The 24,399-nt window shown below is 55.5% G+C and overlaps 1 protein-coding gene across 1 annotated transcript in view; it reads left to right on the top strand.

Annotated features, from left to right (window-relative positions):
• The window catches only part of RASA3 (RAS p21 protein activator 3), a 115,451-nt gene that overhangs the window by 84,777 nt on the left and 6,275 nt on the right, over window positions 1-24,399 (top strand). Inside the window, exons 6-20 of the mRNA XM_006102042.3 lie at window positions 5,080-5,160; window positions 5,549-5,621; window positions 8,768-8,844; window positions 11,519-11,623; window positions 12,255-12,411; window positions 12,656-12,804; window positions 13,597-13,711; window positions 14,486-14,560; window positions 15,412-15,535; window positions 16,767-16,873; window positions 17,744-17,821; window positions 18,753-18,830; window positions 19,804-19,877; window positions 20,886-20,992; window positions 21,524-21,606. Of these exons, the coding sequence (XP_006102104.1) occupies window positions 5,080-5,160; window positions 5,549-5,621; window positions 8,768-8,844; window positions 11,519-11,623; window positions 12,255-12,411; window positions 12,656-12,804; window positions 13,597-13,711; window positions 14,486-14,560; window positions 15,412-15,535; window positions 16,767-16,873; window positions 17,744-17,821; window positions 18,753-18,830; window positions 19,804-19,877; window positions 20,886-20,992; window positions 21,524-21,606 (1,483 nt within the window). The remainder of the gene's footprint in view (window positions 1-5,079; window positions 5,161-5,548; window positions 5,622-8,767; window positions 8,845-11,518; window positions 11,624-12,254; window positions 12,412-12,655; window positions 12,805-13,596; window positions 13,712-14,485; window positions 14,561-15,411; window positions 15,536-16,766; window positions 16,874-17,743; window positions 17,822-18,752; window positions 18,831-19,803; window positions 19,878-20,885; window positions 20,993-21,523; window positions 21,607-24,399) is intronic.

The following is a 24,399-nucleotide window of genomic DNA, read 5'->3' as shown; positions in this document are numbered from 1 at the left end:
CAGTCTGAGAGACCTAAAGTGTGGTCTGAATCATATCTCCCTGATAGTTTGTCCTGTTTCTTTGTCTCCGCATTTTTACACTTTCTTGGTGCACCCCCTTGTGGTCTTTGTGCGCAGTCTTGTTGTAGTTAAGCCTTGATTGTTGTAGTTAATACTAGAGGGATTTGACCACCAGGCCGACTGGCTGTGAGAATCAGCTGTGTCTGCAGTGGGAAAACTTCTGTCCTCTGGAGAGGTGCTAATCTAGCCTTTGCCTGAGGCGATCCGGCAAATGGCTCTGCGCAGGGCTTGGGCGGGGCGGGCTCAACAGGGCGTGTGGAGGGAGCAGTTATGGCTGCTCTCAGTCCCGTTCCCAGAGGCTCTGCTTCTCAGAACCCCGGCAACCGCTGCAAACCTCGGAAAGAAAGCTGCCCTCACGTTCCAACTGATGTCAGACAATCCCGCTTCTCCCGTTTGAGTCTGAGTCCCTAGAGACTCACCCGGATCTGGAGCTCAGAGTCTGAGACTCCCTCCTGATTGAAAACGACAACCGCGCCCTCAGCCACCAGCCCGCTCTGCGCGCGCACCACCGCACCTTTATATTTTCCACACTGCGCCTCCTCTGAGCCTCGGTATGCTGTTGTCTTTCCTTCTAGTTGAAGAGTCTCTCCTCAGCCAGCCTTCCTGTGGTTCTGGGTGATGTCCGTTCCGTCTTTTAGTTGTATTTTTGAAGTGGTTGTTTGTGGCAGCAGTCTCCGGTGTTTACCTATGCTGCCATCTTGGTCTCCGGTCTTTCCAACTGGATTTCAAACTGGGACTCAGGGATCCTATCTCCTAATTCTTTTGTTATTTCCAACAAAGATGAACACAGCATCTTTTAATCATTTATTCTAAACTATTCAGTGAGCCCCTACTAAGCGCCAGCCACTATGCTCAGCCTTCTAGAGCATATGTTCTAGAGGGAGAGGCACGCTAATGCGTTACATTAATCACACGTAACATTTCATCTCACTGAGAAAAGCCCGAAGGATGCGAGCCTGTTGGCCAGCGGCTGCACACAGCGTGGAGGTTCTGTGGCCACTTGTGGAGTGAGTTAAGTTTGACCTGTGTGACCTGGAGGCGTGCTGGGGCCATGGCGGTCTCCACAGTCATGCCGTGGACTGAAGATGAACTGATTATTTGTGGATGTATTTTTGGGCCCCGAGTCTCTTCCTTTAGAACAGAGGTGTGTACGGGAGAAACGCGGCCATCGTTTGTGCAGGAAGTTGGAAGGAAGACATGGTGCCGTTCCTGGCTCTGCTCTCCTGAGACTGAGCGTTGCTCACCCGCTCTCGCAGTCCTTCCTTTCTTGTCCCTGTAGATGGTCTTTCCTTGGGTATCCTGTGCCTGCCACTTTTTCCGAGAGCGAGGTTTCTTGTGTTTTCCCACTTGCAAGCTCTGTCACTTTGCAGACAAAGGTTCTATTGACAACCGGGCAGATGCTGGCTGGCTGAGCCGCCCCTCCCGACTGGCCCATGGGCCCTGCTCGGTGGCCAGACGCTGAGACTCTGATCGTCAGAGAAGGCGGCTCCACCTCCAGGAGGCACCCAACCGAGAAATTACCTACTTTCAGGCTTCCAAAATGTCAACTCCAATAAAGATCTCATTTTCTATTATTAAGGAATTACAGAAAGCAAGAACAGCTGACAGGCTCTTGATTTGTGGCTCCTTCTAGGGACAGGAAGCCTTCCAAAGCCACGGGTAGGAGTGGAGGCTGGCCAGGCAGCAGGGGCCCTCTGCTGGTGACCATGGATGGCACTGGTCACCCACAACTGGGGCGTCTGCAGCCCTCATGCTGCACCCAGGCCCGGCCAAAATGCAGATTGTTTTCTCCCTGGTGCGGGGGGGGGGGGGGGGGGGCGGGGGGCGGGGCACCAGGACGTGCCCACATCGAGGGAAGGAAGAAGATGGAAACGAGTTCACAGCTGCAGGCTCTTCCCTCAGCTGTGAGGCATCACTATTTTAAGGGTCAGGTTGACAATAGAAACCTATAAATGTTAAAATAGACATAAAATATTGTACTCTGGTCCTTGAGATTCCAGATTAGCTGGCTGTTTTCGTCACTTGGCATGTTTCAAGTGCCCTTTCTAAGATGGAATAATGCCCAGTGCCGTAAGCACTGTATCTTCTCCCTTTACTTACCTGCAGCATGCCTAAGCATTTGTGAGGTTTGTTTTGTGTGGAAACGGCCTGGACAGGCGCACCTTGTGTGTGTATATGTCTTTTCAAGTGAAGTCAGCTTTGGCTTCATGTGCTCCAAGCCGCTCAGGAGAGCACCACACCCCCAGCCCAGGATCGTGCAGCTGAGCCGCAATCCAGCTAAAGCTGTTAGGGCGCTAACGAAGTGACGCCGTGGAGGAGGGTGTGATGGAGGCTAACACCCTCTCTGTTCCAGTTGGTGCATGCTGCGGGCCAGATGGTCGGGTACTGACTTTCCTGTTTCTCGGAGATGTCTTGGGGTGACTGCGATCAGGAGCCAGGCTTTGTTCTGAGACAGAGAACAGAGCAGCTCGCAAATTGGTCTTTAAAAGAAGGCGTGGAAGTGCCATCTATGCAGAGGCTGAATGTGCCCCAGGTGGCTGCTGCCTGCACCTGCAGCGCTTCTCTAAGACATAAGGGTGAAGGGTCAGTCCTGTTAGATCAGTGGTTCTTAACCTTCTGGCCCTTTAAATACAGTTCCTCATGTTGTGACCCAACCATAAAATTATTTTCGTTGCTACTTCATAACTGTAATGTTGCTACTGTTGTGAATCGTAATGTAAATATCTGATATGCAGGATGGTCTTAGGCGACCCCTGTGAAAGGGTCGCTGTGAAAGGGTCGTTCGACCCACAGGTTGAGAACCGCTGTGTTAGATGCTCTGTTGGCTGTGAAAAGCTATTGTCTCTGAGGATTCCGAGTGGGGGTGGTCTGGAACTTCTTGATCAACAACTGAATGTAATAAAAATGCATCCAGGCTCAGTGGGTACCATATCCACAGGGAGGGAGCGGGGCCTCCCCTCACACCCCTGGAACAAGCTGTCATCCTACCTCTGCTTCCTCTCTCAGAGCTGCTGCCCTTTGGGGGCCCCTGTCTCCCCCAGCTTAGGATGGGTGAGTCCTGGCCCTTAAGACCTCAGCCTGAGGCCCCCAGGCACCTGAGGGGTCGACCACCACCCTGCATTTTGCCCTCTTGTAGGTAGTTTATTTCCTCCCCCTGTCACACATGGTAACTACATGCGCGCTCCACACACGAGCTTCCGTCCTCTCACGGCTCCACTCTCAGTCCTGGAAACGTGCCCGAAATGTGAGAGCTCAACAAATATGTGTGTAATGGCAAGTTAATGGATGAGTAAAGCCTAGTTTAGGGATGAATGAAGGGATGAGTGGATTTTTTATAATGATGAGTTAATGAAGGGAGAAAGATAACCAACGACCAAGTCAGTAATCTGGGAGGGAAATGCAGACGTATCCCAGAAAGTAGAGTGAAAAGAGAAAGATTTAAAAATATTAGATAAAGCTCATTGAAGTCATGGCCGAGCCATGAGGCCCCACCTTCCCTAACAGGAGTTCCAGAAGAAAAGTGGTGCAGAAATGAAGAAATGGCCAGGACAGGGTGGCACTAATTCTGAGGACCGCAATGCCATGGAGTGGAGGAGCAAACCCCTCTCCCAGAAAGGAATGTTCTGGTAAATGGAGAACCTGAAGCCTCCCCAGGAGGGACAGTAGCTCAGTGCCGCTGACGTGGGAAGGAATGAGGAGAAGGGCACTCAGATGGCTGAGAGGAACTGATCATGCGTCTGTATGTAGCCAACCTGACATACAGACGTAGGATTAGGACTTTGGCTTCCGGCCACACTGGAATAGTGGGAACCGAGTCCCCTCTCCCACCACAAACGTCTGAAGAGCTGGGTGCCTTAGGAGTGGACCAGCTCAGGACTCGGGCAACTGACAGCTTAGCTGTGACTCCCTAATAAGGGGAGCAGACGAGATGAGCCATGGCACCCAGCTTTTGTCCTGGAGGTGTGCTGTGACATGGGGGGGAGGTGTCCCAGGCAGAGCTCGGAGGGGGGCGAGGCCACTGTGGGCATGTTTGGGAGAGGGAGGACTTCCCAGTGCTCCACCAGCCAGTGTGATCAAAGGTGAAGAGCCAGGGTTGGGCAGAGCAAGGGGGCTGTGGGCTGAGGGCTCCCTTTGTGGGGTGAGACTTATTTGAGTCCCCAGCCCAGTGGAGAGCCATCAGGACACCCTGCACGGGCCCCAGGAGGCCACACCTGTGAAGTGGGGCCAAACCAAGAGCAGTTGCAGGCCCCTCCGGACAAAGCTTCAACCAAACATTGCCACGATCGGCCCGAAGCAAGAGACTCTTAACCACTGATCAGCACAAGACCCAGCGGCTGTGTCCTTTACAGACGACAGCAGAATCAGGGCAGCAGCAGCACCCACGTCCACTCAACACTGACCTGCCACCTGGGGAGGAGCAGCCCACAGAACGGACTGGGGCATGAAGATGCGATGGGATTAATGACAGGACGCTCAGGGAGCGAGTCTGACTCACTCCCTGACATGAGTCAGGACAGCTGGCCCCGGGCCTGCAGGCGTGAGTGTAGCTTGAGACTGGGGCATCCTCCACTGTCATGAGGCGCATGTGGCATGGAGGTTAGGCACAGGCGGTAGCTGTAAGCCTGCGCCTCAACTCCCCCACTTCTAACCTGGACTTCACAACAGTGCGGCTCCGTAAGGTTATGGAGAGGCCAGTGCATGCGTCGTGGACAGCTCTGGAATAGCACCGGCTCCTAGGAGAGTAGGCAGTGACGTGCTCATGAAAATTCACTGGAAACGCTCTCCATGCAGAGGCTCCTCTACCCTGAAAGCAGCGCACACTCTCTCCCACCCCAGATGTTTTCTGGTTGCTAATCAGTGGATGGAAGCTTCCAGCCCTGGACAGCCACCCCCACATGGCTCAGGGCCCTTGGCCTTGAGCTGTGAGACAGCTGCTCTTGGACCTAGGGAGGCTGTGAGCTGCAGCCTGCGGGCCTTTCATCTCCCACTCCTGACCACCCCTCCCGCTTCTCTCCACAGCATCCTCGAGTGCCAAGGCCTCCCCATCGTGAATGGGCAGTGCGACCCTTACGCCACTGTGACACTTGCAGGACCATACAGGCAAGTAGCTGCCACCCGCACCTGCCCGGGCCCCCGGGCCTGCAGGGTGGGGCATAGGCACCAGAAGGATGGGGAGCATTCCTCAGTCAGAGGAAGGGAGGATGCGCTGCAGGTAGAATGTGTAATCTTGACTTCCTTTTGTTTCCTTTATTGGCCTCACATGGTTTTGTGAAAAAAAGGAAGACTTGATGTTTTTCATGCTGAGTATTTTTGGCTCAGTAAAGGTCCCTGATTTGCATACCATCTGGGGTTGGAGACAAACAGAAATATTTATAAGATAAATAGAGGCAGCAAATTACTTGTGCATTTGATAGCTCAGTCTCAAGGCTGAGAGATTTGGCATCGCAAGTGTTATTTCTGATCCTGATCCTTCCTCCCTTGATTACAGATCGGAAGCCAAGAAGACGAAAGTGAAAAAGAAGACCAACAACCCTCAGTTTGACGAGGTGTTTTACTTTGAGGTCGGTGTCTCAGTGATTTCAATGTTGAGTTGAAACCCTGCCCCCGAGATCCTTTGGCAAAAAGTCTCGATCTGAAGGCTCTCAGCCAGTTGCTTCCTCTGAAAGTTCTCTGGGTGACGTCCCCCACCAGAGATTCCCCCACTCTGCAGCCCCTGCTCCCTAGAAAGAAAGGCCACCCCTGCTTCCAGAATGACTCAGCTTCGAGTTGCGTTCTTACCAATTCATTCTTTCCAAATGATCAGGACTTTGGGTTTTCTTAATTGTTTTGTTTTTGTGGGTGTTTTTTTTCCGGGGTTTTTTTTTGTTGGTGGTGGTGGTTTTGTTTTTTTTGTTTTTTTTTGGCCTTTTCCACCCAATCTTTCCTGAGCAGTGAAGGGAGGCTTGTTTCACCAGAAATAGTGAGGGTTTTGAAGCAAAGAGGAAGTGTTTTTGGACACAGAGATCCCCCAGCTGCCTCTCCGAATGTGAACCACCAAGATTAGTAAGCTGCAGGGTGTGAGGGCTGAAGACCGGACCGGAACCACAGTGCACACAGCTGGTGTAGTGATAAGACGGCCCATACGGAATGTACTGAGGCGGGCGTTCTTTCCGTCCTCAAAGGTTTCTTGAATGCTTACTCTCCACCAGGTCATGGTAGGTGAGGATGACCGAGGCCCTCGCTCCCGTCCTCCTCACGATCCTGCAGCCCAGCAGGAGGGATCATTCCACTTGCTGCAGTGAAGGTTCAGTTAGTGGCTCCAGGAGACAAAAAGCAATTGCAGCCAGCAGTGCTGCCGGGGGCGTGGGGTGAGGCTCCCAGAGTGGGGACAGTCTGGGAGGGGGCATGCACAGGTGTGGAGGTCAGGAGGGTGCAGGAAACTGTACCTGGAATGCAGAGTGAGGTCGGGTGAAAAACGAGGAATTTTGGAAAATGAAGTTGGAGAGATGAGTTAGAACCAAGCGCTCATGGGCAGAGGACCTGGGCCTTCTCCGCTGGCCTCTGGAAGCTCACACGTTTCCTCCATGGAAGTCAGTGGCTGGCCTTGGGGTAGCCCTGGGGAGGGCGATGGAGCCGGGAACCTGAGGGCGTAGTGAAGGGCCCCTCTCTGTCCAAGATGGACATTCTGGCTTTATAGTTGGGTGAGGAAATGGTTCTTAACAGACTGAAGATAAGCCAGGAAGCCCATGCGGCCACCCTCACCTCCAGGGACTCATGCTGTGTCTCCAAAGGCAGGGATGACACCTGGAACAGAAACTGCAGGAAAGTCCTTAACATGAAAGTGCATTAAAGGCGGCAGCACCTTCCATGTCTGGAGGCTCAGACAGGCGCTTTCCCAGCTTTTGATTTTACCACAACACGCAGTAAGGCACAGACTTCACACCGTGACGCACTGACTTCACACCGTGATGCACTTCCCGCCAACAGCTGCATCCACTCCTGTGTGGTTCTCACTCACATGAGGAGCGCTGCGTACTTGCTATGGTGGATTTGGCGAAAATTGTGGGTCTCAACTCACTAGATGAGTTTAACGGCCCCAGATGATTGAATGTAGCAGTAGGGCCGAAGCCTCAGGCTTCCAGAGAAGGCCTAGACCTGGGCTCTCGGTGCTGCTGGTTAGGGCCTCGCTCGCAGCCTCCGCCCGGAGGACCTTTGGAAGATGCTTGTGTGTGGAGTTGATGTCCTTTGACTCAGAGGCTCAGCCCTGCTTAGCCGCACGCTCCCTCTTGTCAGGTTCTCCTCACCTCCTTTCAGCCTGGGCTGGCAAACAGCCCGAGGCCCAGCCCTGCCAGGGGACCCTGCGCCCGGCGGGGAGCGAGGGGCTGGCAGGCAGCCTCCTGCAGGAGTTTCAACAGGAGGTAGTCTCCAGCCCAGCTTATTCCAGGATAAAAGCCAGACTTACCTAAAAACCCTTAAATATCTAAGTGAAATGATTTAAAATTCTGTAAGTCACCTTCATTCACTCGATAGATATGTTAGGTGACAGGCAGGAGTAAGGCAGGGAGGAAGCAGGCCAGCCTCTGTGCCATCCCCCTGGAAGCCAGACACCTCATCATAGTATTGGGGTCATGCCAGGCAGGGGGCGCAGGGGGCTTCCTGGAGGAGGTGGCACTTCAGAGACAACTGCCGGCTTCCCAGCGTGGAGCAGAGTGAGGAATGGCCTCAGGAGTGAGCTGGGCAGGGGGCACAGGTTGTGGAAAGATCCCCTGTGCTGGGTGAGGAAGACAAGTGGGGACCCTGGGGGCCTTCAGAAGTTTTAGCCAAAGGAGATTAGGTCGGGGCCAGCTGGGCTGTGGCTGGTGGGAGCTGGGCTTGGGCAGTACAAGGACAGGCTGCCAACAAGGTGGAGGCAGCAGGTGGGAAAGCTGGGGAGGAGCAGATTGGAGGCATGAGGGCATGGATATCAGGAAGGGGAGGTGGTCAGCAGGAGGAGTGGATGTCAGGAGGGGGAGGTGGTCAGCAGGAGGAGTGGATATCAGGAAGGGGAGGTGGTCAGCAGGAGGAGTGGATGTCAGGAGGGGGAGGTGGTCAGCAGGAGGAGTGGATGTCAGGAGGGGGAGGTGGTCAGCAGGAGGAGTGGATGTCAGGAGGGGGAGGTGGTCAGCAGGAGGAGTGGATATCAGGAACGGGAGGTGGTCAGCAGGAGGAGTGGATGTCAGGAGGGGGAGGTGGTCAGCAGTAGGAGTGGATGTCAGGAAGGGGAGGTGGTCAGCAGGAGGAGTGGATGTCAGGAGAGGGAGGTGGTCAGCAGGAGGAGTGGATGTCAGGAAGGGGAGGTGGTCAGCAGGAGGAGTGGATGTCAGGAGAGGGAGGTGGTCAGCAGGAGGAGTGGATGTCAGGAGGGGGAGGTGGTCAGCAGGAGGAGTGGATGTCAGGAGGGGGAGGTGGTCAGCAGGAGGAGTGGATGTCAGAGGGGGAGGTGGTCAGCAGGAGGAGTGGATGTCTGGAGGAGGGAGGGAACTGGCAGGATGCTCCTGGGTGCTGGGAGGGTACATGGAAGTTAGTGTGATGTGCCCTGCGTAGCCCCACACCCCCACTCGCCGGAATTGGGCCCCAGTCCAGCCTCTGCTCATTCTCGGTAGGTGGGGCGCACAGCCTCCACCCCTGAGCTGGTTGGTCCAGGGCAGGCGCTCCGTCTAACTCCCTCTCCCTCCCTCTGCACCACCAGGTGACCAGACCCTGCAGCTACAGCCGAAAGTCCCACTTCGACTTCGAGGAGGAGGATGTGGACAAACTTGAAATCCGGTGAGCAAGAATCAGGGTTTCGAGATTCCTGGTTGGAGGCTGAACTCACCTCTTCTGTCCGCTTTTGTTTTGTTTCGCTTTGTTTTTTGGTTAATCCTCGCCTGAGGACATTTTTTCCATTGCTTTTTCAGAGAGAGTGGAAAGGAGGGAGGGGGAGAGAGAGAAAAAAATATCGATGTGAGAGAGACATATCGATTGGTTGCCTCCCGCACACACCCTGATCGGGGCTGGGGGCTGGAGATGGCACCTGCAGCCCATGTATGTGCCCTTGACTGGGAATCAAACCTGAGACTCTTCGTGTGCAGGCCAATGCTCTAACCACTGAGCAAAAACATAGGGGAGTGGATAGGGGGGTTTTAACGTTCTTGGTGATTTCAACACGAGGATGTTGGAAATTGGAATCAGTCATAATCACCCAGGTGTTCGGGTGGCTGTGGCTGAAAGGACACTTACTTTCCCAAGGGGCAAACTCGGCTGTACAGTCCGGCTGCTTTGGGACTCTCCTGACACAGCCTTCGGTGTGCAGAGTCGGTACTTGTCACCTAGAACAGGGGTGGGGAAGGCCCTGCCCGCGGGCAGTGTAAGGCCTGAGAACTCATTTGATCTGCATTAGGGGTGAGTTAATTAAATGTTTGGCCACATATAGCAGGCTAATTTTTAAGTTGATAATTTTGTATGGCCTGTGAATGATGTTATAAATATCCAAGTGGCCCTTGGCAGAAAAAAGGTTCCCCACCCCTGCCCTGGAAGATCCCAGCCTGAGTTCACCCGCATCAGTTTTAGGATCCCCTCAGGGGCCCACTTCGCCTGCTCTGCCTGTAGGAAGCCCCGCCCACCTGCAGCGCCTGCCCCAGGGGTAAGGTGCCTGGGAGAGAGCATCCTAAGCCAGCTGTGCGTTCCGTCGTCCTGGGCCCGGGTGCCCACCCCTGGGTCTGAGTAGCCGGTTCAGGAGAAGCGTAGGAATGCCCTGATTTGACACGATTTAAAATCTCCTTTCCTTTAGGCCAGGGTTTTCCGAGGCGTTCATTTGCGGGGTACTCTGGAATCCCTCCCTCGAACCTGCAGCGGCTTTCCGGGCCTCTGAGCAATAACCAAGCTGTGGGGGGCTCCAGGCCCGGTGGGGGCTGACCTTTGGGGTACAGGGTACAGGCCAGGGCTCTTCCCTCTCCCAGGTGCGGGGGACCTTGGGGCTCTGCTCGGCCCTCTCCTGGGCTCAAGTCCTGAGGGGTCGTGGCCTCCACACACAGATCTTGGTTTGAGCCCAGCTTTACGTGTTTCCAGGCAGTTTAAATCTTCCATTTCAAAATACTGAAGCCGAGGCGAAGTGACCCCAAGTCGAGAAGGTCCCCACTGGAGGTCTGCAGGCCTTATTTGAGGTTTGACTGCACACTGCCTGCTTTCAGACCGACGGCTCTGCTTCTTTGTTCAGAGAAAGAAGTGTTTATGAAAGACTCGGCTTTGAGTTCAAGCGTGAAGTCCTAGTTCTTTTTCTAAGCATCCAAACCAAAGATGCTTTTAAATGCTTCTCTTATTAAAAAGAAAAGGCTGCCCGGCGACTTGTTCGTAGTTTGCTGAAGTGTTGCTCGGCAGGTTGAAGAGTCTTCTGCTTGTAATTCTAAGTGTCTGCACGGGTCAGTGTTCATGTCTGTGTTCCTGCGTGTTCCTGCGGGACATCCTTCGCCTGCTGTGATGTCCACGGCCCCTGCTCGGATTTGCAGGGGCAACCGAAGGGCTGCTACAGTCTTCTAGAATTTTCCCCGGTCTTAAATTGCAGCTCATGGATATCCTCTGATTAAGCTGTTTGCTGTGGGGGTATGCCATGCTCGCTAGTTAGCACCGGGGAGCGTCGTCCACCTCCATCTGTCACTCGTGTGCAATCGCCACGTCCCCAAATCGGAGGGAACAGAATTCTCTCTGGAGGAAAAGGCTCATGGGTGACAGACTCTTTAGCAGGGGGGTGTGGACGTTTCTCAGAGATGGCACATTGTGCTGAGCTTGCAGCCGGCAGTGACAGGCCCTCGGGTATGAGTCACAGTGGTAGGTCGGAGGGATCTTGGGTGCGGGGTTCTGAGTGCAGGTAGGGAAGGAGGAATCAGACACAGTTTTTCTTCCAGGTGTACTTTCACGGAAGGTAGGGGACATCCTGGCTGTTAGGTTGGGCAGCCTGGCCAGCCCCCCGTGGGTACCATTCTCTGCATTAGCCTGAGCAGAGCTAGATTTCATTTATTCCCTCCATTATGCAGAGCCCGCAGACTGAGGCCACCTGCTGGGTGCTCCTGCCGTGTCTGAGACACGGCCCAGCCCTGAGGGCAGGTCCTGCCACCCTGGGACCTCTCCCAGGTACAGGCAGGGGACGCTCCTGTCTTCAGGGCACAGCACTTCCCTCCTGTTACAAAGACAGGAGGCAGCTCACCGACCTGCCTGAGGCTCGGCCTCTACCTCCTCTGGGTCCTGGCAGCCCGGGCAATGCACATCTCCACACCAAAGCCTGGTCCTGCTTGACCTCACGTCTTAAATGCCCCCAGTCGGTGTAGATCTCCACAGAGCCTGACTTGGTGGAACCGAAGGCTCCGCCGTGCTCCAACCCTCCTGCTGGGAGAAAGGACGCCAGCAACAGCCTCTGCCTCCCCCGGCCGTTCTCCAGAGCATCCACATGCCGACTGTTGTTTTTCAGGGTTGACCTCTGGAACGCCAGTAACTTGAAATTTGGGGACGAGTTTCTGGGAGAACTACGGATTCCGCTGAAAGTGCTGCGGCAGTCCAGCTCCTACGAAGCGTGGTAAGGTGGCGCGTGCCTGCCTGCCGTCCCGAGCTGCGGGCGGAGGGACAGAGTTAACAAGTCAGAGGGGCACAAGGCTGCGTCTTTACACTTTACAGCCCAAACGAAATGCACACGTCAGCTTCCTCTCTGGCCACCTGCTCTCATTCTGCCAAGTCCTAGCTAGTCTAGCGCTGCACGGGGTGGGACCCAGGAGAGGCAGAGCGTGTGGGAAGCACTGCTGAAGCGGTGGTGTGCGCAGTGGTCTGCCCCGCCCGCCAGCACGAGCTCAACACCCCCCTCATGTTGGAAGCTCTGCCACACGTTTCTTTGAATCCTTTCAGTTTTGCTCTGCTTGTTGCTAGCCACTGTCGTGTTCACCCCCTCCCCCTCCTCATCCTCTCCTTTCTTCCCACCCTTCCCCTTTTCCCATCATGATCTTTGTCCCGTGGCTCTGTGTCCTGTGTTGGCAGCTCTGATAGGAAACATCCCTAGGGGAATGCCCCGGGTGCAGGGACCCTGCAGGGGCTGTCCTACAGAATCCCCCTGAGCCCCTCCTGCCTCAGACCCTGACACAGAGCCCCCCCTTGACGGGGGACAGCCCTGGGAGGTGCTGCGGCCTCACGCCACCTGTCCTGTGTCCTGCGCCCAGGTACTTCCTGCAGCCCCGAGACAATGGCAGTAAGAGCCTGAAGCCTGGGGACCTGGGGTCCCTGCGGTTGAACGTGGTGTACACAGAAGACCACGTCTTCTCCTCCGACTACTACAGCCCCCTGCGGGACCTGCTGCTGAAGTCTGCGGACGTGGAGGTACTCCTGTGCTTGTGCACCTGTAACCTCAGCGCCCCCCCCCCCGCCCCCGCCCTGTCCCTAATCCCCGCAGCCACCGCGGCCCCCACCTGGGCCGCCTGGTCCCTACTGGTGACTTCCCTGTAGCCTGGCCCCTCTGGGCCCGTTTTGTGCGCAGGAACATCTGAGTCTCCCTTTGCTGGGTGAGGGGGTGTCGGGGGGGGGCCTGGAAGCTGCCCTGGGGTCACGCTGTGTCCCTACGCAGCCCGTCTCGGCGTCCACGGCTCACATCCTGGGCGAGGTGTGCAGAGAAAAGCAGGAGGCGGCCATCCCGCTGGTGCGACTCTTCCTGCACTATGGCCGAGTGGTGCCCTTCATCAGCGCCATCGCCAACGCCGAGGTCCGGAGGACACAGTGAGTGCGGCCTCTGCCCGGACCCCTCATTTCCCAGGGGTCTGGCCTGGTGATGGGCTGGGGCTGGGGCTGGGGCTGGGGCTGGAGCTGGGCAAAGTTGGGGGGCCCCGGGCAGCAGAAGTCTCCTCCAAAACACGTCACAGCACAGGGATGGGGCAGATAAGGAAACCATATAGATTCCAGTTTTCTTTCAGAGAGACACTTACTGTCTTTAAAATTGTACCTTTTCTTCCGGAAATCTCAAGGTGCGTGTGCAAGAAGGGGGTGACTGTGGCACCGGCTGCCTCAGGAACGGGCTCAGTCCAGTGTCAAGCCCCCCTTCGAGGCCTGGGTCGCTGGATCCCAGGACCTGCCCCACTAGTGGAGCGGGTTCTACATGCCCTGGGTCCCTCAGTGCAGAAACACCCAGACGCAGCCTGGTTGAAAGAGGTTCTAGAAAGCACAGCCCTTCCCTGCCAGATCTCCTGTGCTGGCCCCAGGTTTGGTCCTTAGAGGCATTCGGTGGTTCATTTGTATAAAACAAGCCCCAGGGAGGGGAGCACCGCCAGCTCCTGTCCCTTTGGATGGGTTGATGGCAGGAGGCGTGTTGCTGACGTGTTACACAGACAGGACGGCCAGGACCCCTGCTGTGACATGTCCGCTCTGGTCTCGGGCTCCTTCTAAAGCCCCCGATAGCAGACTCCCCGGGCGGGCGTGTGCCTGCCTCTGAGGACGGGCACTCCAGAATAGGTTCTGCTTCTCCTCCACCTCGCTCGCTGAGGAGACAGAAGTCACCCCGATGCTGTCTTCCAGGGACCCCAACACCATTTTCCGAGGAAACTCGTTGACATCCAAGTGCATTGACGAGACGATGAAGCTGGCGGGGATGCACTACCTGCACGTCACCCTGAAGCCCACCATCGAGGAGGTAGGTCGGGGTCCCCAAGGGCCCAGTGTTATGGGGGTGCATGCAGGAACCCACATGTCTGTGTGAGGGACAGACAGACATACAGGGAACGCAATGTGAACGAACAGCTGTCACTTTAAGGTCAGCTGCGTTCCCAGCCTCACCACACACCTGCCGTGTGTATTTCAGAATCGTCCTCATTTTCTCAAATTAAAAAACCACTTGAGAAAACCCATTATTCTGAAGACAGAGGCCCTGCAGGAGAGGGCACCCCTTCCCACAGGTGCTGGCTCTCCCCAACCTCGCAGGGCCTGGGGTTTTCTCTGGAGCCCCCTGCAGCTGTGGCGGCCCCGCCCCGACTTCTTGTAGCTGTTGACACATGAAAGGAACCACACGCTTCCTTTCCATGGGACTCAGCATTTCTTCCCTGAGCCCTTCATGGGCACCTGGGCAATTCCCTAAAAAACAGGCCCCGTGCTGTGCTGGTTGAGCCTCTGTGCGGTTTCCTGGCAGCACTTTGAAGTGAAACGTTGTGAAGCTTTATGGCGCCGGGTTCCATGGGAGATAATGCAGAACCATCTTCCAGGAAGTCCCGTTCCCCTCGGAACTCCAGCCTCGCACACTGCCTGGTCTGCGGCCACTCTTCCCCATGCAGCTGGTGGGGGGGCTGGCTGTGGGCAGCTGTGTTCTGAACAAGGCTCATGGCATCCGTCCCTGAGCTGATACTGCTGCCCCCTGCCCCCTGAGCTCCTGGGATCTGTCTCACTCACTCCTGGTCGCAAATGCTCTTTCCAGATATGCCAGAGCCACAAACCCTGCGAAATCGACCCCGTGAAGCTGAAAGATGGCGAAAACCTTGAAAACAACATGGTAAGGGGCTCCGGCTCGTTCACCAACACTTTCCAGAGCCAGCGCCTGTCTTGAGGCTCTGTCAGGTGGGGCAGGGCGTGCTTTGCAAGGGAACGCACAGGAGCCTGAGGCAGACGCTGACTTCACCTGCTGTGAGGGAACCAATCCCAGGCCACGATTGGCCACCGTCTGTCTTTGCTCTTGAGTTCCTTCCTGCCATGAGCACCACTCTGTGGCCTGCCACTCTTCTCCTGCTCCTTCCCTTCCTGGGACAGCCAGGAGCCCTCCCCCTGCCCTGCCCCCTGCACCCCTGCATGGCGTGGCCTCACCAGCCTCAGTCTCCCCAGCCCTCAACAAACACAGGTCTCAAACCTACCACCCAGGCTGTTCCCAGAGCTGTTTCTTAAAACATCAAAACTCCCTAATTTTGACATTTCACCCTAAATATTTCTGTCTTTTTTATGATTTCTCCATCCAGATCAGGCGATGTCTTTGTTGTGCCTTAAAAAAAAAAAAAAAAAGACAAGGTTCTCACCTTCGGGAACTTACACTTCAGTGAATTTGACTGTGTTTAGTTAATGAGGTCAGGCACGGAGGAGGGGACACAGTGTGGCTTTCCCCACACCCCAGAACCCCTATTATTTGCACTATATGAATTACTATAACTGGTCAGTACGTATTTTAGGAGGGTTTTTTTAAAAACCATGATGGGAATTGTATCTTTTGCTGCCACAGCTCCCCGAGGCTGCTCTGGGCTGGTGTCCGACCTCTGGACGCGCTCCCTCCCCATGTGGTTGAGGTGCTATGCAGCCTGGGAGAGAGTCGGGTCCACATGGGCACTGTTGGGGTGTCCCACCCACATCTCATTGCAGGAGAACCTGCGGCAGTACGTCGACCGCATCTTCAACGTCATCACCAAGTCGGGGGTGAGCTGCCCGACGGTCATGTGTGACATTTTCTTTTCTCTCCGAGAGGCGGCTGCCAAGCGCTTCCAGGGTGAGTGCTCTGGATACGCTCAGCCAGCAGGAAACACCTACAGACCCTCCCTAGGTGGCTCCCTTCCCCTGCGCCAGACGCCTCAAAGCACAGAAGGGGCGTCTCAGAGCCCCATAAAGAGGCCAGAGCTCAGGTGTCAGCATGCATCCCTTTGCGTGCATGTCTGCGGGCAGAGCGCCCTAGTCCCCATCTGCGCCTATCGCTGGGTGAGCTAGGGCTGCGGCCCCACACCAGGCAGTAGGCCGAGTTTCGTCCAGTGGAACAGTGTCTACTTGCCTGGGTCTGGTCCGGGTCCTCTGGCAGTTTCCTACTTCAGTCCACCATGTCGCCACTTGGTGCTCTGTGTCACCTAACTCTGCCTGGCTATATTTCTAAGAAAGACAGGATGAATTGGGACTGGAAGGGTTCCAGGGATGAGCCCCCTCTTTATGCTCATTTCTTGGGGAGGCGCCCAGAGCTGCCATGGCATCCAGCCCTGTGGGAGGGGTCATGTTAACCAAGGACCTGGGTACAGGGCACTCACCAGCTCAGACCACTTGGTACCTGGCCCCTGCCTGGTCCAGTGAGCACATCCCTAACTCGCTTCCTCCATCCCTGGGAGCCCATGAATCAGCCCAGACGTGACCTGCTGCCTTGGGAACCGCTGAAACCTCAGCCTCCATGCAGAGCAGTCCCTGTGCCCAGATAGAAGGTCCCCAGGTGAACCCAGCCCCTTCCCTCCACCTGCTGGGGCAGCTCAGCTTCCATAGCCGAGCCCGGCCAGGACCTCCTGCTCTCAGAGCTCGGGCTCCTTCTAGGGCCAAAAAGGAACCCCGTGTCTGGGACCGGCAGTTACCAAGCACACCAAGCCTCTGATCCTCTTTGGGACAAGATGGAAGGAAGTAAATAATGAACAGACCATATCCTCCCATCCCCGATGTGAGTGACCCGCCCAATAATGAGCCGTCTCCCTGTAAGGCCACTAGGGCCTGGTGAGCGGGTCCTGTCTGTTACAGCCCAACTGCCAGACGGTGTTATTAATAACAGTGAGGGGGAGAGAGAGGGGGAGAGAGAGAGAGGGAGAGAGACAGGGAAGGAGAGAGGCAGTGGGTCCAGGAGAGCCGCAGGCCAGCACCTCTGCCTCGGGGGGCCCTGGGTGGAGCAGGGGCCCTGGGGTGCAGCCCCTCGCCCCGGTCCACTGCTGTGATCTGTAGGAAGCCCGTTGAGTTGGCTCTCTGTGCCCTGGCTGCAGATGACCTGGACGTGAGGTACACGGCGGTGAGCAGCTTCATTTTCCTGAGGTTCTTCGCGCCTGCCATCCTGTCCCCCAACCTCTTCCAGCTCACGCCTCACCACACGGTAAGTGAGCACCAGCCCTGCAAGCTGGGACCCAGCCCTCCTGTACCAGCAGGTGACGGTGGCCCAAGCCAGACTCATTGCCAGGCCTATGGAGGTGGAGAAACAACGGTTCCATGGCGGTGGGGTTGTGAACATGACACACGCACTTGCCTCCTTCATCTACAAGGACTTTAGCGGCTTTCCTAGGCTGTGTCAGTTCAAACATGGACGCTGTGACCAGGTTTTAACTGCTGACTGCTGTTATGTTCTCCTCTCCCCATGGGAAAAATTGAGTATTTATCATCTTGTGTATATGCAGTCATTTATTCAGTCAAGCACCAGATGATAATTGAGCACCCGTATGTGCCAGGCTCTGGGCTTTCCCGGAGCTGATGTCAGTGATGCATCAGCAAAGGAAGTGCCAGGTGTGGGCAGTGTTTGGTGGAAAGTCCAGGGTGACGGGCCCATTCCTGGTTCTGTTGGTTCTAAATTAAACTTACAACCATGTGAAGGTAAGAGAGGTGACCTGGGAGTCACAGAACTGGGCATGGTTACGGGACAGGGATGCCGCTACGTTCAAGATGCTCCTGACTAAGTGATATCCAGCAGCTCTTTTCACACGTGGCCACTGGGGAGCCATCCGTGCTTTGTGGAAGTGCCGGGGTCTGGGTCTGGAGAGCCTGCATTTCTAGCAACTCCCAGACCACGCAGAGTAGAAGGGTCCAGGTGAACTTCTCCGAATCCAGTGTTTGTGTGTTTACGGTTCACTCACAGACAACATGCAGCTTATAGGGATGCCACTCATTTTGCTGGCTGTGCACTGCTGGGCTCAACCACAAGCATTTCTGTAAAACCGAAGCGAAACTCGCATTTCTCTCTCCCGTCTGGCAGGACCCACAGACGTCTAGGACGCTGACGCTTATCTCAAAGACTATTCAGACTCTTGGCAGCTTATCCAAGTCAAAGTCTGTAAGTGATGTCTTTTAATCATCTTCTTTTTAACAAAAGAGAGTGTGTTTAATGCATTTATAAGGATAAAGAACAATAGAACCTGCCAGGCGTCCTCCCGCACCAGCTTAGGAGGTGGAATTCCAGCCCTAGCCAAGCGCCTCTGCACTGCGGGCTGTGAAACGTGGCTTTCTGAGGGGAAATCAGGGTGGCAGGTGGTACGTTACTGTCACCTGCGGGACGGCGGCAGGCGCACTCCTGTGTATGGGTTCGGAGACCGAGTCTCCTCAGCGCAGCTTTGGGGCCAATGCTTGGCTCTCTCTGAATCAGAGTGAAGCAAAAGGTGCGCCGATCGCTTCCCTCCATCACCAACCCCAGTTTCCGTTGGCTGGAAGTTCAGATAAACAGGCGCCTGCCGGTCAGGGTCTGCGCAAAATCCACCTCATGTTCACACCCAGAAAGAGCAGAGTGACCTCCCTATGAAAGCAGTGCTAACTGGGCTGGGCACGGGATGGTCGTTTACAGGCCCTTCTGAGTTACTGGGCTTTGCCCTGATGCCTGTCCGTGCCCCTCGGTCACAGGTGAGGCTCCATCCCAGCGACCATGCCTGGGTACAGCATAAACTTCATAGACCTGGAACCCTGATGTCAGTGAACACACGTCGAAGGGGGTTGAGCCATACAGTTAGCTCTTAAAACGCCACTTAAGTGGAATTCGTCTCTTGTGAACGTTTTAGCGTGCTTCTGTGATTTCAGGTCTGATTTAAGTACCTGGGCTAAACTTCTAGAGCAGTACCTACCTCCCCTCCCTCCCGACCCCAGGGGTCCTAGCATCTTCCCTCCGTTTAGTTACCATAACAGGCTTGCTGCAGCCTGTGCCACTAGAGTCTTCAGAGTTGGGCCATGAGCCAGGAGACCTGTAGGCCTTTGTTAAGTGACCTGCTTCATTTTAGGCCAGCTTTAAGGAATCCTACATGGCTGCATTTTACGAATTCTTCAATGAGCAGAAATATGCTGATGCTGTAAAAAATGTGAGTACCAACATCAACGAACATAGACTTACCCCACCCTGATTTTATGTTGTTTCTAAGAAACAGAGTTGCTTTTTAAAAATACTGATTTTAAATTTGAGTAACATAAAAGCGACCGTTCGCCATTTGAAACGTTTCAGACTGGTCCATTCGCGGTATCGTGTGCCCATGCTCACCCCAGGGCTGCTGTGAACGACTCCTACACCCACCACTCTTCTTTGGAATCTGATGTGGGGGGGCCCTCATCATAGAATTTTACGTCTAAATTCTCTCTCTACGTGACTGAGCATTATACCTTCATAGACTCTTTCCTCCTTTTGTTCCACAAACGCCCTTGCCCTGCCCGGCCCCAGCCACCTGCCCCCGGTGCCGGCGAATCACAGAGCCCCGGGACCCCAGGCCCAGAGTTAAGGACAGCGTGCTTGGGGGAAACTGTCCCAGATCTGAAGCAGTTATACGTATTTACTGCTCAGAAATCATAAAAGCCATAACCTAGAAGGGGAGGAAGGAGAGGAGCTGGGGGCAGCCGCCAGTTGATGGAAGGAATCCAGACAGGCCGGGGGACAGTTGAATTGATCAGGGAGCCCCAGCCCGAGCAAGACCACAAGGGGATGAAGATGGCCAGGGAGGGGAGCCTGCAGTGCTTCAAACTCCAGGAGAGATGCATGCCCCGGTCACCTGTGGAAAGGCAGGTAGACCTCCAGGTGTTACCTGAAGTCCAGTGAGACCTGCCCGGGAGGAGCCAGCAGGAAGTCCAGGTGGGGGCTGAAAGCTTCTTAGCCACAGTGGAGACCAGCACGGTGTCCCCATGATCTCCAAGAAGGGCCCACTGCTCTGGCACCTGCCCCTCAGGTTCTCTCTCTCCTGGTGTCAGAAGGGGACACAGCATCCGTGACATTATTTATATGTAAGAATGAGTGTGGTCAGGCACGCCATTTCCCCTGTTAATGATCCGGTTTCTTTCCCACTTCAGTTCTTAGATCTGATCTCCTCCTCTGGGAGAAGGGACCCCAAGAGCGTGGAGCAGCCCATCCTGCTCAAGGAAGGGTAAGGCTGGCGGAGCACGGCAGCGAGAGAACTGCAGGCGGCGGGCGCTCCCAGTCTGTCTCGGCCGGGAAGTGGGGCAGATCTGCCCCGGGGCTGGGGGTCTCCCCGGTCAGAGGCAGCACAGACCCTTTGGGGCCACATTTAAACTCCCCAGCCCAGGGCAGGTCTAAACGTGGTGGTGGTTACTCTCATTTCTCGGTGCCTGTTCTCTGCTGAATTTGCAGTGGAGAAATGCCCGTCCTGGGAGGAAAGGGGAATGAGAGCCCGAATGACCGCTGACTAGTTGGGGGTTCATGCACAGTTGGCTCATGCACTCAACCTGAGTTCCAGGCCTTACCTTCCCCTCCCAAGCCCCTCATTCCTGAAGTGTCCTCCTGTGGGGAGACTAAAGCATCGCACCTAAGCAGGTGCCCCCCCAACCCCACAGCTTTGCTCCCCAGAGCACACTTTCGTGCCTCTGAGGCTGCTGCCAGGCGTGCTCTCTGGAAGCATCTTGCCAGTATTTCAGTGTGGGAGGTCGGGAGGGGTAGCTGCTTTGCTGGAGGGCTAAGCCCTCACCAACTTGTAATTTACAGTTATCACCAGAAGGGGGGGCTAAACTTCTCTAAAGTAGAGACATTGGCCTTTTGATTTTTTAAATCTATCTCTTGGAAATACGTTTAGATTCTTTCACAGGGGTCGCCTAAGACCATCGGAAAACACATATATAATTACGTATTATTTTTGTGATTAATCACTATGCTTTAATTATGTTCAATTTGTAACAGTGAAATTGAGGGTCACCACATCATGAGGAACTGTATTAAAGGGTCGCGGCATTAGGAAGGTTGAGAACCGCTGCTTTAGAAGATATTGAAAATCCAGTCTGCATTGGGTATCACAGATACTAAGCGATGAGTTATTTTGATGTTGCAGACGTGACTTTGGGCTGCAGGACGGGGAGGGTGACGTGGAACCTGACCCCGAGCCCAGGGGCATCCCCCCACCCACGTGTCCTGTTCACAACAGGTTTATGATTAAGAGGGCGCAAGGACGAAAGCGCTTTGGGATGAAGAACTTTAAGAAAAGGTGGTTCCGCTTGACAAATCATGAATTTACCTACCAGAAAAGCAAAGGTAACAAGAAAAATTCGCTTGTCCCTTCTTTTCACATACCTTTATTCCGAGGGACCAGGGCCTTGTCTAAGTCCCAGTTGGGGTTACCCTCTGCTTTTCTGGAGTGAAACTGAAAGCAGAGAAGGTGTGTTCCCCAACGTGAGCAGTTTCTGTAAACAGGAGAGCAGGAGCGACATCCACGGGGGCGGCCCGGGGGGGAGCGGGAGGGGCGCAGGCGGGCGCCATGCCGCCAGGTGTAGGAATCAGGGCTGTGTTCTCCTGGATCTGAAATTGCTCCGGTTTAGGTCAGGGAATGGTGACAAAGTAGTCTCTCCCCATAAAAACGTGGGAACGTGGGGTGCTGCTGGGAGCTGAGGCTCTGTTGTTCTGTGGACACAGAGGTCCCATTTCCATTTCCAGGCCTCCTCTGACCACTGCCCCTCGGCCCCCTGTGCCTGTGGCCCGTCAGTTTCTTAGCCTTCTCACCTAAAGAGGGGAGACCTAACCCAGCACGACCCCTGGGCCTGCACTCATTAACCCCTCTCGCCGCAGGAGACCAGCCCCTCTACAGCATTCCCATCGAGAACATTCTGGCCGTGGAGAAACTGGAGGAGGAGTCCTTCAAGATGAAGAACGTGAGTGCAGCCCTTGCAGGCGCTCTTCCGGGCATCGCTCTCCTCTCCCACTCACGCCCGCCGCCCCTGCCTCTCCTCTCGGGGCCCTGCCTGGGTGTCTACAAGGCGCTGTGTGGCTTTGCGTCGGACCTGGGAGCCCAGCAGCCTGGCTGGCCCTGCCTGTCGGCTGGGGCAGGAGGACCCGTGGGACGGTGGCCTCCCTGGTGTCCCCGGGGGTCCAGGGACCTTCTGTTAAAGGACGCCAGGGGCAGGCTCTGGGACCGTGTGGAATTTCTTTGAAATGTTTTTTTTTAAATCTAGTTTGAACTTCCAGAAAAGTAAGACTAGAACACGGACTTCCATGTCCCCTAACCCAGAGTCACTGGTTTTGTCCCATTTGCTGAGCCTATTCCTTCATTCGCCCTCCTCCTCTCCATGGAGGATGTACATATTTTTTTCCTGCACCATGTAAACATTTCCGTGTATTTCCTAAACACAAGGACATTCATATAATCTCATACAGTAGCCAAGCCAGGACGCCCAAGCTGATGCACTAGCACCACTAGCCCACAGTCCGTATTTAAATTCCGCCAGTTGTCCCAGTAACGTTCTTTATAGCTGTTGTTCCACGCCTCCCCCCCCCCCCCCCAGCCCCCAGGCTGGCACGCAGTCCAGAGCCACATGGTCTGTTGTTTCTCTGGCGTCTCCTTAATCTGGAACATTCCTCGGTCCTTACCCCTGTTTCGTGGCTGTGGCATTTTTGAGGCATGCAGGCCAGTTTTTGTGGACATCCCTCGGTGTGGGTGTGTCAGGTGGTCGCTGGGCATGGTTGGGTCACGGGTTCCGTCAGGAACCCCGGAGGCCCTGGTCGCTGGTGCGTCCTCTCAGGGGGCCCGGCTCATAGTGAGTGAGTGGCCGTGGGAGACACACTGGCTGTCAGTGTCCTGCTTCTCCTCAAGTCCTCCCCTCCGCGAAGACTCTCTGTCATTCCCTCGCTGCTCCTCATTGGCTCTCGACTGTGCACGGCTCTTCCTTCTCCCCCAGGGAGGCTGGCACTCATTAGTTGGGACTGTAAGGACTCCCAGGGCCCCATTTTATTCAGGGGCTGGGGTCCCGTTGCCCCGGGAGGAGGACCTGCTTGCACAGCATCCCGGCCCATTGCTCGCTGCCTCTGCATCCAGCGGCATTTCCTCGCTCAGCCGGCTCTGCGACAGAGGCCAGCTCATGGCGCACAGCACGGGACCTCAGGCCAGGCTCTGCTCCCGGAGCTGCCAGGGAGCTGACCCGTCCTCCTCCCTCTCCTGTGTCTGCCCGCCTCGCTCATTGGCACAACTCAACGCTCGGGTATTCAGTAGGTGCCTAAGGCCGCACTGGGTCTGTGGGGGACATGGGAGTCTGTTTTGCTGGGCCAGGGCTGAGTAGTCACACGGTGCTTACACTTCTGCTGGGTCGGAGATCGGCTCCCAGCCCGCTGCACAGATGAAGGGGTGGCTCCACCCTGCATGCTCTGGATGCTCAGACAGCAGCTCCTGCTCCCTGCTCTGTTTTCTTTTCTTTATTTTTTTTTTAAATCCTCACCGGAGGGTATGTTTTTATTGATTTTAGAGAAGAAGGGAGAGGGGGAGAGAGAAACATCGATGTGAAAAAGAAACATAGATAGGTTGCCTCCCGATGCGCCCCGACCAGGGATCGAACCCGAAACCTGGGTATGTACGCTGACTGGGAATCGAACCCATGACCTCTCAGTGTTCGGGCCAATGTTCCAACCACACCTGTCAGGGCCTGCCCTGTTCCTGGTCCTTCCCGAGGACTATTTGAGGCCACTTATTGGGCGAGCAGATGGCCCGTGGCAGACGTGGGTTCTTCCCTGGACCTGGGGATGTTCACACTATCGCACCTGCTCCGGGAGCTGGAAGGCCCGCCTCCTCTGCAGGCAGCTCCCTGGAGCGTGTCTGGGCCTCGCCCTCTCCGAGATGGGGGCTGGCAATGCCCGCCCTCCGCCAGAGGCATTCCCAGACATCCACCAAGGACACGAGTGTGGAAACGTCCTGGAAGCAGCTGGGAGCTGTTTGGTTCGTCAGGCCCTGAATTTAGGTTTAGAATAATTCCCTAATTTTAGCATTGTTTATTCATCAGCCTGCTTTTTCCTCTTGCCTTCCTCACAGCCAGCTTCCCAGGGCGCTACCTACTAGGCTCACGTCCTGTTCCATCTGAGAGATTTTTTGAAGGTTTGCTGTGTTCCGAGCCCTGTTGCAGGGGCCAGTCCGTGAGGACAGTTAGGACAAAACACCTCCTTCTGGCGGCCGTCCTTCCACTGGGGACTGGAGCCGTGCACAGATGCGCACGTCTGAGGCCTGGGCAGTGGTGCGTGTGTGCCAGGCAGGATGGGGGACTTGGTCTCTGGCAAAGAGCCCCGACTAGTCACTCAGGAACGTGGACTCACAACTCCCTCCCCCAGATCCACCGGCTCCTGCTCCTTCCTCCTCCCGGTGCTCACCACCAGCCCTTGGGAGAGGCCACTGTCACCCTTCTGTGGCACCCTGACTCCTGGCCTCCCCTCACGCCCTCTGACAAGTCCCGTGTGACAGCCTACCAGGGCTCAGCCTGCCCACCTCCCCCGTAACCCCCTTCTGTGTGCAGCTGGCCTGCTCCTGCGGGAGCTCCGGCCCTGCCTGATGCTCAGAACCTTGTGCCTATTGTCTCTGCTGCCCCAGGACCTGTGCCCTGCTGTCCCTGCTGCCCGGGACACTGTCCATCCCTGCCTCCCCCACTAAGTTTAACCCTTAACCTGCTGCTCTCTGGAGGTTTTTCTGA

This window comes from Myotis lucifugus, unplaced genomic scaffold, assembly GCF_000147115.1.
Source record: "Myotis lucifugus unplaced genomic scaffold, Myoluc2.0 scaffold_395, whole genome shotgun sequence".
Lineage (NCBI taxonomy): Eukaryota > Metazoa > Chordata > Mammalia > Chiroptera > Vespertilionidae > Myotis > Myotis lucifugus.
Note: the sequence above shows the minus strand (reverse complement) of the source record. Positions and strands in the feature narration are given on the sequence as shown.